At 43.1% G+C, this 14,651-nt stretch overlaps 1 protein-coding gene across 3 annotated transcripts in view; it reads right to left on the bottom strand.

Annotated features, from left to right (window-relative positions):
• Positions 1-14,651, bottom strand: part of FBN3 (fibrillin 3) — a 116,781-nt gene that overhangs the window by 29,665 nt on the left and 72,465 nt on the right. For all 3 annotated transcript variants that reach the window (XM_069098771.1, XM_069098932.1, XM_069098853.1), the window contains 8 exons: positions 12,405-12,476; positions 11,875-12,000; positions 10,814-10,939; positions 9,569-9,694; positions 7,702-7,818; positions 4,995-5,123; positions 2,630-2,749; positions 1,855-1,980 (listed from right to left, as the gene is read on the bottom strand). In XM_069098771.1, coding sequence (XP_068954872.1) covers positions 1,855-1,980; positions 2,630-2,749; positions 4,995-5,123; positions 7,702-7,818; positions 9,569-9,694; positions 10,814-10,939; positions 11,875-12,000; positions 12,405-12,476 — 942 coding nt within the window. The remainder of the gene's footprint in view (positions 1-1,854; positions 1,981-2,629; positions 2,750-4,994; positions 5,124-7,701; positions 7,819-9,568; positions 9,695-10,813; positions 10,940-11,874; positions 12,001-12,404; positions 12,477-14,651) is intronic.

The following is a 14,651-nucleotide window of genomic DNA, read 5'->3' as shown; positions in this document are numbered from 1 at the left end:
TTTACCTGTCATATTTGTGGAGAGAGAAAGACTTTATGACTAAGCAAGAATTAGAGACCATTATAAAATGCAAAATGGATAATTTTGATTACATTAAATTGAAAAGCTTCTATACAAACAAAGCCAATGTAACCAAGATTAAGAGGCAGGTGGGAAATTGGGAAAGAATTTTTACAACCTACATCTCTGATAAAGGACTAATTTCTAAAATATACAGAGAATTGAGCCAAATCTATAAGAATACAAGTCATTCCCCAATTGATAAATGGTCAAAGGATATGAACAGACAGTTTTCAGAGAAAGAAATTAAAGATATTTATAAGCACATGAAGAAATGCTCTAAATCACTATTGATTAGAGAAATGCAAATCAAAAGACCTCTGAGGTACCACATCTCGACAGTCAGATTGGCTAAGATGACAAAACAGGAAAATGACAAATGATAGAGAGGATGTGGACAAATTGGAAGACTAATGCATTGTTGGTGGAGTAATGAACTGATCCAACCATTCTGGAGAGCAATTTGGAACTATGCCCAAAGGGATATAAAAATGTGCATAACCTTTGACCCAGCAATACCACTTCTAGGGTTGTATCCCAAAGAGATCATAGAAGTGGGAAAAAGACCCAAATTACAAAAATATTTATAGAAGTTCTTTTTTGTGGTAGCAAAGAATTGGAAATTAAGGGGGTGCCCATCAATTGGGGAATGGCTGAACAAGTTGTGGTATATGCATGTTATAGAATACTATTGTGCAATAAGAAATGAGGAGCAGATGGACTTCATATTTACCTGAAATGGCTTATACGAACTGATGCTGAGTGAGAAGAGTAGAGCCAGGAGCAATTTGTACACAATTACAGATATAACGTATGTGTGACGACCAACTTTGATAAGGGGACTCTTCTCAGCAATCCAGAGACATAAGTCAAACCCAAAAGACTCATGATGGAGAGAGATGTTTATATCCAGAGAAAGAACTGCAATTAAACCCAGATTGAAGCAAACTACCTGTCCTTTTTCTTCTTCTTGTTTGGTTTTGTTTCCTCTTTCCCATTCTTCATTCCATCTGTTATAATCCTTCTTTATAACCTTACTAATGCCTAATATGAAAGTATTTGCAGATGCTATACTTGATTGTATGCTGCCTTGGGGTGGGGGGGAGGGAGAGAAAATTTGAAACTCAAACAGTTGTGGTAATGAATCTTGTAAACTTAAAGTAAACAAATTAATAAAGTCCACTATGAACTGCAAAAAAAAAAAAAGGATTGAAACCGAGGTTGCTCAATTATGGGTAGGACTAGATGGCGTTACCTCCAACTCTTTGAGATTTTGGTCCTCACCTTGTATGCATCTTCTTCTCCACCAGTTAGGAGGCTTAAGTGGTTGTTTAGAGAGAGGGTACATGCTGAACTCCCAGTGAACTCCCTTCCTTAGCCTCATTCCATGTCCAGAGCCTGGGGGTCACTTCCAGACACTCCAGTCTCCACATACATGAGGAAAAGTCCCAGTATATTCTGACCAGAAATCCCAGGTTCAGTCTACTTCTAATCCTCAGCCCCACCCACCACAGAACATTCCTAATAGGAATTTATCCCCCTACCAAGAGGAAAAAAACCTCCCTGTTAGTCCACAGGGAAAATAGACTCACAGCTCCTGATTCTTATTTTCTAAGTAACCTCAAAACCAAGCTCCAGATACAAATCCACATTAATTGCTCTCAGGGCACTTGGTCACTTCTCTCCCCTCCTTTTTTTCTTCTGGCTGTGCCTTAGACTTCCATGCCCTTCCTCCTACTCACTGCCCGCTTGCCTTCTCTTCCATCTAGGCCCCACTCAAGACCAGGTTCTCACCAAAGCAGCGTCGTCCATTGTCTGAGAGGACAAAGCCAGGTGGGCAGAGGCACTGGAAGCTCCCAGGGCTGTTGGTGCAGGTGCCGAAGAGGCAAAGGTTCGGCTCCTCCTCACATTCATTGATATCTAGAGGAAGGAGAACATTGGAGTGGCAGATCTGTTGGCCATCAGAAGTTGGGTGGGATGGATGCCTCCAGCACAGGGTAAGGGGCAGGGTTAGATTGGGGTGTGGGACAACCTCAACTGATCTCTTGTGTAGAAGATTTGGGCTTGAGTCTTGGATCCAACGCTTGCTCGCTAGGTGACCCCTGGGGTTAGTCCACTAATGTCTCTGAGTCTGTTTACTCATTTGGCAAATGTTGACAAAACTGAGGGAGAAACATATTTTCAGACATGGCCAATACGAGAATTCGTTTTGTTTGATGATGTATGTTTATGATCAGGGCCTCATTTTTGGTTTGTTTTTTTGTTTATTTGCTCAATGGGGGCTGTGGGAAGAACAGATTATAAATGTGTGCAAAGATAAATTTTTAAGAAAAAAATTTTATATAATTAATGATTATATAATTATGAGTTATTGTATTATTTTTAGATGTGATTTTGGGAAAGTCACTTGTCCTCTTTGGGTTTCAATTTACCCTCAGTAAAACAGGGAAATGAAATCGAGTCAGATGATTTCTGAGATCCTCTGACTGAAAAAGGCCATGCCCAGAAGTAGCCTTGGAGTACAAGCCTCTGGTCAGTTCTTTGAAAAGGGTTAGGATCAGGGACTCACCTATGCAGCTGTCATCTTGCACTTGGTAACCAGGAGGGCAGATGCAGCGGAAAGCGCCATCCAGGTTCTGGCAGGTCCCAGGTGAACAGGTCCCAGGAAAACTCACACACTCATTAATGTCTGGCAGGGAGAGAAGTCACTAGTTGTTTTTCCCTGGAGTCAGAGGATTCCAGGATGGGGAAGAGTCCTAGCTATGCTACCCATGGAAGTCTACACTAGATGAAAATGGGCTAGAGGCAGGTTTTAAGGCAAGGAGAAAGCCCACTACCCAGGGTCCAGCTAGGATTCTGGGGAGCACTCCTCTGCATCTATACACCTCCAGGCAAAGTTGCACCATGAGTTCTACACATCTCAGAGTGGCAGGAAGAGTGATTCTTCTTTCTTCCCCAGACCACCCGGTACCAAGGAGAAGAGCAAGCACTAACTAGAAGTCCAAATAATTTCCTTTGGTTGATTTTGGGGGAGAAAAATGAAACACTTACTTTTCAAATAAACAAGGAGCTCAATCTGTGGTCAAGAAATAAAATTAGCAAAAAAAAGGGGGGGCAGCTAAGTGACACAGTGAATAGAGCCCTGGAGCCAGGAGGATCTGGGTTCAAATCCAAAGGCTTCAGATGCTTGACACTTACTAGCTGTGTGACCTTGGGCAAGTCACTTAACCCTAATTGCCTTCCCTTCTCCCCTCCAAAAAAAAAAAAAGAAATAGAATTAGCAATTGAGAAAAATAAAGATTTCTATCACTTCCTGTTCAGATCTTCCTGGCTTTGAAGTCAGCTCACCATCTACTATGCTACCTGCCTCTCTAATTTCTGAAATGACATATTCCTCAAAAAACAGGCTTTGCACAGAGCAGGAAGGACTTTTCATTTCAGTTATGGTTCTGCTATATGCCATCTTCATTTAATGCCTGAAGGTGATGTAAGGAAACAATATTCATCTTATTGTTTAGATTCAGCAGGGGTGTGGCCTGGGCAGTCAGCCAAAAGGCCACACTGGAGGACCTAGAGGGCCACATGTGGCCCTGAGGCCACAGGTTCCTCACCCCTGGTTTAGAGCCTTCCCCCCACTTTTACTCCTAAAATAAAACTCAGTGCTTTGGTCTATCTAGGCCAGGGATTCTTAACCTTTTTTAGGAGGTGGGTGGGTGGGTTATGAACCCTTTTGTAGTCTGGCCAATCTTATGGACCCCTTTGTAGAATATTTTTAAAAACTGAAGGAAAAGTATATTTCATTTAGTAAAGGTTAGTGAAAATAAAGATACAATTTTTCCTAACCAAGTCCACAGAGCCTGTGAAATCCATCCATGCCTTTATGGGGGATTTGTGGACTCCAGGTCAAGAATTCCTGATCTGGGCCTAGAGATCCCTAGATCTGGGCTCTAGCAAGTCTGTGTAGGGGTGGAGGTGGGAGTTTGACAGGGAACAAAAAATTAAGCCATTTGACTGCCTTTACTGGACAATAATACTTTGGGAGAGTCAGTAGCAGCCCTTAGTGGAATCATGCCGTGTTGCAGTGAAAAATGTGGATTTCCATCTTTAAATATCTGAAGGATCACCTCAGACCCTGAGAGGGATAGCCCAGGGCCTTGAATGTAACAGGCTCGGGAATAAGAAGGTTTGTAGTATAGAGCCCTCAACCATCCTCCTGGGAAGAAGCTCCGAGTGGAGAGACTGCTCATACAGGTCCATTCTTGTCTCCAAAGTCTTTGACATTGTCAAATGGCTTGGCATAAGAAACTGGCATCATTTGATGTGGAAATGATATCACAGAAGAGGCATCACCATCGACTTTGCTGCTACATCCTAAGGATCCTGGGATTTCTTTCCATCTGGTTTGCCACTGAAACCTTGCATATGTGTTGTCTCTTCCATTAGAATGTTAATGGAGACTGGCTTACTTCTGTATTTGTATCCCCAGCATAGCACTTTGCTCATAGTAAGAGCTTAATAAATGTTGTATTCATTCATTTATGGAAATAGGGTTAGACTTGTTCCATACTGCAGTCAAAAGAACTGGGTTCAGATCCCACTTTCTAGCTATGTGACTCTGAAAAAAAAACCCACTGAACCTTGATAAATCTCAGTTTCCTCATCCCTAAAATGGGAATAATGATACCTGCCCTTCACAGCATTACTGTGAGGAAAACATTTTTTAAACCATAAAGTGTTAAAGAAATGGGGTCCGTCATTAACATCATTAATATTCTATTTGTTCTCCCACAAAAGCACAATGAGGGTCAGTGGTTTAAGGAGAAAAAAATAGTAGCTCTGTCAACTAGCATTTCTCTGTCTAGAACTGTGAACTGGGTCTGCTAGACTGAGAACATGCTGCCATGCTAGTTGGCATGATGACTACCCACACTCACCCACACAGTTCTTGCCATCTGCAGTCCTTTCGTAGCCCTCATGGCAGAGACACTGGAAGGAGCCAATGCTGTTGATACATTGTCCATTACGACATACTTGTCCCGTGAGGGAGGTGCACTCATCAATATCTGCAAGACACACAAGATCCCAAAGAGTCTGAAGGATGCTGAGGATATTATTCAATTCAATTCAATTACTCTGATTGATGTCCTTATCAATCACAACTTCAGAGGACTGATGATGAAGTGTGCCTCCCACCTCTCAGAGGAGGAATGGTAGACTGGAAGTATGCATGGTTGGACATGGTTAATGGGTTGATTAAATTTGCTTGATTATACCTATTTGTTACAAGGGAGAGTATTATAAGTTGATGGACCACATTATTGCATAGTGATAATAATAATAAAAAAGAATGTAAAGAGTATCAATAAAACATTTAAATAGAATAAAAAATTTAATTCAATTTAAAAATGAGCAGTCGGTTATGGTTGTATCTATAAACAGGATTTGGATTTCTGGACCATGAATTTAAATAATGATGGGCTCTTGGTTGGGGATGGAGTACATCAAATAATGTTGGACTTTTGGTCTCAGGTATCTATAAGCATATGCAAAATGTGGGTAATAAGCAAAGTGAGATAGAGATCCTAATAAAATATGCAAATAGAGTTGTAATATTTTTCCCATCCAAGTTCACAGATCCCCTGAAATTTCTAAGGTCTGTATTACTAAAACTGTGAGCTCCTTGAGGGCAGGGACTGTCTTTTCCTCTTTTTTGTATCCCCAGTGCTTAGCCAAGTGCCTAGGACACAGCAGGCATTTACTTAAATTCTTATTGACCAATTTATCGAACTCATAAAACATACCACAAACCTGAAATAGAGGTATGATGTCATAGGGATAGGGAGGATCAATTATCCAGATATCTGCTAGAGTTCTTTCTTGTCAGAGCAGTTAATAATTTCATCCCTCACAAGGTGGTAGAAGCAAAAAAGGGTTTTGTAATTTTGAACCTAATCCTCACCAACAATGAGGAACTTGCTGATAAGGTAGAAATGAAGGGAGCCTTGCTGGAAAGGGACTGTTCTCCACTAGAACTGGCAATACAGAAGGAAAAAAAATCGGGGCAGAGTTTGACATGAAATCCAGATTTTGAGAGAGTAGATTTTAAAGGGTTCAGAGAAAGAAAATATAGGATCTCATGGACTAGAATAACACAGAAGTTCTCTTAGGAAAAATGGGAAGCTTTCAGGAAGGACAGTCTGATACGAAAACAGAAAGAAGCATCCAAAGTAGGGAGAAAGAGGAATTTGTGTAAAAACGTCAGTGAGGCTGCATAGGGAATAAATCGACCAACAACTTACATTTGTAAAGGACGTGTCTAAGAGACAGAAGATGGGAAGGAGGGGCACAAGGAGAGAATGAATTCTAAAGTGGGACATGGGCAGTAAGAATAGGACCAGGCATGCAAAAGCTCCAAATGAGCTGAGTTAGCAAGGAAAGCTAATGATAACAAAGAGCTTTTAAAAAAATCTGTTTTTAAAGGTATATTGAAGGAGAGAACAAGATGAAAGAAAGGGTCAAAGCTGGGTGGATAGGATGATGAAAATAGATGACAGAGAAAATGCAGAAATACTCAAGTCGTTACTTATTTTCCTTCCTTCCTTCCTTCCTCCCTCTCTCCCCTCATTCCTTTCTTCCCTCCCTCCCTCCTTTCTCTTCCTTTCTTCCTTCCTTTTTCTCTTCCTTCCTTCCTTCCTTTCTCTCTCTCTCTCTCTCTCTCTCTCTCTCTCTCTTTCTTTCTAAAAATAGGGGAAATGGCTAATCTGGAGTTTAAAACCAAGATAAGGAAGTAAATCATAAGAGAACACCTAACTCTCCCTGATGAATTCAAGTTACAAGGCCCAGAATATCAGAATTTTAAGGTGCTGAAAGAACCATCTGATGTGATTGTTGAGCTGTCCCTGATTTTTGATAACTAATTCTCATTAGGGCCAGCTCTCAAAGGCCCTTCACCCTCACTAAGTATAATAATGGGCAGGATGTGATGGGGGTAAAGGAGAGATCTAAGCAAAGATTGCCAGGGAAAATTTGAAGAGGGAGGATTTACTTTGAGCTGGGAGGAATGAGAAGCACTGATGAAGGAAGTGTCTTTTGAGCTAAATCTTGAAAGAAGAAAAGGATTCTAAAAGGCAAAGAAAAGGAAGGAGAGCATTCCACAGTCAGGGAAGATGGCATGTGCTAATGTGTGGAGGTAGGAATTATCAGGAGTCTAATTTCTCCAGAATTTGAGGTGTGTGAAAAGGAGCAATATGAAATTGGGTTGGAAAGGAGGATGGGTTGGACTCTGTGCTGCAATCATGGATTTAGAATGAGGATTGCTGATTGATTGTTCCCCACCTTTCCCTCATAGCCATTTCCACATCCTTTTATCCTCCTATTCATCCCCCATCCTTCTTGCCCACTTCCCCAGCCCCTTTCCTCTTCTCCCCTCTTTCTGTTTCTATTCCATTCCATACCTCTTCTCAGTCTCTAGTCTCTGGACTGAAGAAGGACCTGGGGCTCCTTAGTGGGCAGAGAAAATGGCTGGACCCATTCCAAGAGGAAGACTTCAAGACCAAGAGAGGGGAAGCCCATGCCTGAGGGCCTTTCTAGAGCATCAGGTCTCCGGACCTTTGCTATGCAGAGCTCAGGGGGCAAACTTACCCATACAGTCACTGTTGTGTGTGAGCTCAAAGCCAGGGAAGCAAAGACAGTTGTAGGAGCCCACGGTGTTCTTGCACGTCCCATTACCACATGGCTGCCGGTCACACTCGTCAATATCTGTCCAAGCAAACCACCAAAACTTATTCCTCCACTTGGTTCTGTATCCCCTAAGCCCCCAGTTGTGGGAAGATGGCCATCCCTCTGTGTTTCATTCTCTTTTTTTTTTTGCCTCTGCCTCTTTTTCTCCAACTGGGTGTATGTCTCTCTTCTCCTCTATCTTCTATTTTTGCATCTGTATTTATTTTTCTGTCTCTCTGGGTGTGCATCTCTCTTCTATTTGAATCCCGCTGTCTTGATCTTGATCTGCTTCTCTCCTTCTCTTTGATTTCTCACTTTCTTTCTTTCTCTCCTTCCTCTCTCTACCTTTTGTCTTTTGTTCTCCATATCTCTCTTTAAACTTTTTCTCTGCCCCTTCTCCTCTCTCTTTGTCTCTGTTTCTTTCTTTCTGTCTGACTTTGTGTGTATGTCTCTTTCTCTGTTTTGATTCTGTTTTTCTGTTTCTCATTCTCTCTATCTCTTTCTATTCACATCTCCTTCTATCTCCATATATATTTTTAGTGTTCTCTTTAATATCTCTTTCTGGCCTTCTCCTAGTTTCTTTCTCCTTCCTATTTCTGCCTTCTTTGTCTCTTGTCCTCAATGTCTAATCTCTATTTCTTTCTGTTCTTCTGTTTCTGCCTTTCTGCCTCTCTGTATATCTCTCTGACTTTTTGTATCTCCATCTGAAATCTATCTTTCTCTTTGTCACTTGTTCTCTATGTCTTTGTCTTTCTGTCTTTCTCTGTGTACATTTCTGTCCTTCTCTCTCTGTCTCTCTTTTTCTGCCTCTGTCTCTCTCTCCCCTTCTCTCTGTCTCTCTTTCTCTCTGTCTCTCTTTCTGTTGCCCTGTCCCCAAGGGGTGGCCTGAGTCTGAATAGGTCACAGAATGAGGATTGGAAGTCTCTAGGGGGGCAGGGAAGGAGGGTGATAGCAGCAAAGACACAGAAGGAGAATCGAAGTCAAACTTATAGGTGAATTGTAATGCTGCATCATTCCTCTCTTGGACTTTTGCTCAGGTATCTCTCCCCTCCCTGCCCTTCCCCCTTCTGTTAAATTTTTTTTTTCTGTGTTGTTTTCCTGGATTAGAAAGTAAGCTCCCTGAGGGCAGGATGTGTCTTTTTGCTTGTATTTGTATGCTCAGCCTTTAGCACAGTACATGACATATAGTAAGTGTTTAATAAATGTTTATTGCATTGACTTGAACCCAAAACAAAAGGGGAACAAAGGAAAATCTGGATCTGCGCCAAGACAAACTTGTGCTTTAAGATGGGGACCTAAAATGGGGAGCAGTGCAAGGATTCTGGGCCACCTGAGTGGGGGAAAGGCTTCATGCAGCTAATAAAGTACTACAGTTTGTGTGACCAGACCCTATGTCTCAGCTCCATCTCTCAGCACAGACCCAGGCAGATCTGTGTTTGACAGGGGTCAAAATGAGAGCTCTCATTTCTCTGGGGTTTTAACAGAGCTTTCCACACACTGACCCCTCAGTTACATTAGGTCCACCCTTACAGATGAAGAAATTGAGGCCAAGCAAGAGGGAGATAATTTCTCTAGATCACACAGCTCAGAAGCACCAGTCAGAGTTTTGACTGAAGCCTCCAGATTCCAAAGCTCTTTACAGGCTGACTTTCTCATTTAAAGGAGGTGCCTAATCTAGGGCAGTACCCATATTGGTGGGGGCAGCCGTGTAGAGGAGGATTGCTGGTAAGGGATTGTGACTATGGCCCTCAGTGACCTAGCCCTGGGGGCGAAGTGAAAGAATGCTCACCCATGCACATGGTCTGGTCCGCAGTGGCCTTAAAGCCTTGGTGGCATATGCACGCATAGCTTCCCTCGGTGTCCACACAATCACCATGGCTACACACGTTTGCGATCTCTTGGCACTCATTCCGCCCTATGGAGAGAGGGGTGTGGGTGAGGGAGGTCCAGGCAGGTAGGGCTTTAGACAAAAGAAGCAGGGCTGGGTACACTGGGTTTCTGCCTCAATCCTGGCCAGCGGAGGCTGAGCCTCTCACAAATCACAGACTCCCAGTCAGAAGGACCCCTAGACCACATAGTCTAACTTGTACCTAAACAGGAATCCCTCTACAACATCCCCAACAAACCTGCATGTGCCTCTTCATGGGTTCTTGCTCTTGGTTCTGCCCTCTGAGTTAAGCTGAATGACCCCTCCCCGCCCCCCACCCCTACCTCTGCACCACAGCCTTGGACTACCCCAAGACAAACATCAGGTCTCCGCGGTACAGCTTCTCTTCTCCAGGTTAAAGATCCCCAGGCCCTTTAGTTTCATGCCCCCTTGTCATTGTGTCTACTCCCCCTCTCTCTACATGATCCAGGTGGTCAAGAGGGCTTCCTAAAGTGAGGTCCCAGAGTTAAAGAAAATATTCTAGATAATGGCCTGAGAAGACTGTCTTCTCCCGTGTTTTTGAACTCAGGCTTCAATTAGTCTTAATTTTAGATGTACAGTTTGGGTTTCCATGTCATACTGTGGTAACTCGTTCTTTAAATTCACTATCCCCGCCCCACCATTTTCTTCAGTTAAATTGATGTCTAGCTATCCCTTCCCCATCTTGTATTTAAGAAATGGATTTTTTTTTTGGAGGGGGGTAGGTAGGGCAGTTGGGGTTAAGTTAAGTGACTTGCCCAAGGTCACACGGCTAGTTTTTGTGTTAAGTGTCTGAGGCCGCATTTGAACTCAGATCCTCCTGACTCCAGGGCTGGTGCTCTATTCACTGTGCCACCTAGCTGCCCCTAAGAAACGGATTTTTTTGAAACCAAGGCAGAACTTGGCATTTCCCCCTGTTATACTTCATCTTATCAAATCAGGCCCAATATTTTAGCTTGTGTAGGTATTTTTGGATCCTGATGCCACTACCCAATGTATCAGCTATCCTTCCTATGTTTGTGTTATCTGCCTATCTCATAAGCACACCGTCTGTCCCTTTATCCAGGTCATTGACAAACATTTTAAGTTAATGGATACCCACACGGTCCTATGTCCTGGTTCACTCACCCACACAGGCTCCACTAGGGGAGAGCTTGTAGCCACGGGCACATTCACAGCGATAGCTGCCTGGGATGTTGATGCAGTCAGCATGGCGCTGGCATGGACTCTCCCCACTGCTGCACTCATCCATGTCTAGAGAGGGCAGAGAAGATGAGGGGGAGTCCTCTAAGGTCCTACAAGGACCCAAAGCCAATCTATTCATTTTACAGGGAGGGAAGCTGAGGTGTAGAGAAGGGCCCATGGTCACGTAACAAATCAGGGGCACACCGGGGTCTCCTGCTTCCCAGTGCTAGTCCTACTATGCCCAGTTCTTGAGGGACTGGGAGGGCCAGTGGGATGTAAATAAGACCAGGGAGGAAAATGCCACAGAGAACCAGAGAAGGTCCTGTCTGACAGCTGGCAGCTACTGAGAATCCCCTTCTGTCTCAAGGGGCTTAGAGATCTAAACAGCCACACAGGCTCCTGTGATCTGCTCACTAACCATAGGACCCTGTGAACTTGGTCACTTACTAATTACTATAGGGATATGCTACTAGTCCTTGCCCTGGGAATTGTCTCTGTACTAGTAAGAATGACGCTCTGTGTCCCTTTGTGTGTGTGGGAGTACCTATTGGAGAGTTCTCCCCACCATTCTCTTTTCTACTATCACAGGGTCCACTTGGCAACAGCAGAGGTGTGAGAGCCTGGGGGTTGGGTATCTCCCTTGAGGAGGATGGGGGGAGAGGCATTCCCTAGATGATAGGGTGGGGGAATCTCTTGGTGGCAGGAAAGGATAGGGAGAGTCTCCCCTGGGCATCTCTGTGGGACTACTGAAAAGAGTAGTGGGAAAAACAAAACAAAACAAAATAAAAAAAAAGAAAAGAAGGGTGGGAGAAAGTTTGGGGGGATTCAATGGGCAACTCCCAAAACGTCTTCTGGATTGGATTGGGAGGATCTATCCAGGAAGTACAGTCAGGGGATTGGGGGGAAAGGCTGGGGAAAAGTGTCCTGGGAGGATATAGGCTCTTAGGGGTATTTTTCTTAGAGAGGATGGGTTTAAGTCTCCAGAAAGGGGGAAGCTCTGGTACCCTCGCAGACAAGCAGGACACTATTGTAGCTGAATCCAACGGGGCACTCGCATCGGAAGCTGCCGATCTGATTGATGCAGACGCCATTGGTGCAGATGGCTGGAATTTCGCTGCACTCATCGATGTCTAAGGATGAAGCAGGGAGGGGGAGTAGTGACTAGTCAGGGGCTGGTCAGAGGCATGGAGCTGCAAAGCCCAGGAGTGCCCATACTTGTAAAAGGGGCCAGGCAGGAGGCCCTGCCTGAACCTGGCAGGTTTTCCCTCCATGCCTGGGAGTTTAGACATGCAGTTCCCTTGGTACAGAGACCTGGCACAGCCAGGAAAGCCTGGACACTTTGGAAGATCAGGATGAAGAAAAGCAGGCAACATGCTGGGAGAAAAGTAGGCAACAAAGATCGAATGTTATAATAAAGGGCAGAAGACCAGAAAAACCACCACCACCACCGCCAGCAAGCATTTGGCTAAGTAGACTTTAAGCGTATCTGCTTCTTCAGAAAGACTTTTATACTGGACCTTCTAGGAACACTCACCAATGGGTTTCCCTGTGTGAATGTCGATGATGAAGCCAGGCGCTTGGTTCCCACACAGAACCTGGTACTCAGCTGGTGAGAGAAGAAGCAAAATTGTGTGTCGGAGGGTTCAGAAGGAGACCCCAGCCTCCCCATGGCCCTCATCTTCTTCACACCCATTCCCTCCCTCTCCTTTTTGGAGTTGCCTCATCCACCCACCCATGGGATCCTCTTGTCAGCCTTGTGCTTGGTTTCCAGAAACATACAAGAACCACTCTGGGTCTCAGTTTCCTTTCTGTAAAGTGAGGGGTTAGGCTAGATAACCTTTAAGGTCCTTCCAGTTCTATATTTATGATCCTGAGATTAGGATTTAGTCTCTGCTCTCACAGTATAGAGGAGATAAGACAAGGGTATGTGAGGAATGATTAAGTCTTGAAAGACAGACACAGGCCTAAAGCCAAGTAAAGGGAGAGAGGTAATCTTCATTGGAAGACACCTGGGGTGCTGGTTCTGACACTAACTCATTATGTGACCTTGGTAAATGTCACCCCCATTTTTGTGCCTCAGTTTCCCTACATGTACAATGTTCAACTAGATGATCTTAAAAACTTTCATATTGGGGCGGTTAGGTGGCACAGTGAATAGAGCACTGGTCCTGGAGTCAGGAGGACCTGAGTTCAAATCCAGCCTCAGACACTTAACAGAAAAAAACTAGCCGTGTGATGTTGGGCAAGTCACTTAACCCCAAATGCTCTCCAAAAAGAAAAAAAAAAGCTTTCATATTCCACTCAAATCTTCTATCTAGCTTATCAATATCCTTCCTAAAATGGTGCCCAGAATTGAACACAGTATTCTGGATATAGTCTGACTACAGCAAAGGAACATAGTCCTATTACTTACTTCTTTCTAGACACTCTGACTCTCTGAATGCAACCTAGGATTATACTGGGCTCCTTGGCTGCCATGTTACACTCCCAAGAACCTAATATATTTTTCCATGCAAACTTTTTTCTTTCTATCTTATACTTTACAGTTGGCTTTTGGAACCCATGTTAAGACCTTACATTTATCCCTATTATGCTTTATTTGACAAGATTTGATCCACCATTCTAATCTGTTGGGACCTTTTTGAGTTCTGATTCTTTCAACCAACTTGTTACTTACGTTTCCTAGCTTTGTGTCATCTGAAAATTTGACAGCCATGTCATCTCTGTATTTATCCAAATCATTACTAAACATGTTAGCTTGAAGAGCCCCAGGAGAAAGGACAGAGCCCTAGGGCACTCTACTAGAGACCTCCATTGATGTATCGATGACTACTCCTTGAGGTCTGGTCATTAGACCCGGATGGAGTTCCCTGAAAAAATTCAACTGGTTCTATATTTGTCTAATTATATTATCATCCTGTCCACTTGTATGCAAAGTTAGCTTAAAATACTTTGTCAAATGCTGTGTTGAAAACTAGGCAAACTGTCTTCAGCATTCTCCTGTCTGACTAGTCTTAAAAATCTTATATAAAAAGGAAATGATGGTGCTATGGCAAAATCTGATCTCACCAGCCCTTTGTGATCACTGCTTCCCTTATTAAACATTTATAAACCACCCCTTTAATATTATGTTCAGGAATATTTCCAGGAGCCAAAGTCAACCTCTCTGACCTATCAGCTTGTACAAACTTTATGTTCCAGACTTTCAGTTCTCCATAATGAATTGTTTTACTCATGATAGTAACTTACATTTCTAGAGCACTTGAAAATTTACTAAATGCTTTCCTTACAGTATACTTGTGAAATAGGGAGTAAAAAATTATCATTCAACTTAGGAAACACAGGTTCAGAGCTTAATTGACTCACTCAAGTCACAGGATGTGGTTTGGAGTTAGGATTCAAACCAAGAGGTGCAAAGTTCTTTCAAGGTTCTTTGCTCCATAGCATGCTGCGTTTTATATTTATTTTTATGTTTCATTTTATTTATAAATTTTATATATATATTTGTATTTTACATGTAGCAAACTTGGACCTTTTGAACCCTTTAAGACAGGTTCACTGAAAATGACAGACACCTATGGCCTGGCTACATTTTAATTTAAAATACAGATTCTGTACTTTTAAATGAACATTCCAGTCTCCAGCAGAATAATATACCCACCCATCACAGACACCTATATCCTGGATTCTGCTCCTTCCCATACTAGCTCAATATCTCTCCATTTCTCTCTACCACCATTTCTCTCTACCACACAAAATAGGTGCTTAATAAATGCTCAAT

Source organism: Petaurus breviceps, unplaced genomic scaffold (assembly GCF_028583685.1).
Source record: "Petaurus breviceps papuanus isolate PSGF00001 unplaced genomic scaffold, PetGlider_PUasm1.0 103, whole genome shotgun sequence".
In the NCBI taxonomy this organism is placed as follows: Eukaryota; Metazoa; Chordata; class Mammalia; order Diprotodontia; family Petauridae; genus Petaurus; species Petaurus breviceps.
The sequence above is the reverse complement of the archived record's forward strand: the minus strand, read 5'-3'. Positions and strand labels throughout refer to the sequence as shown.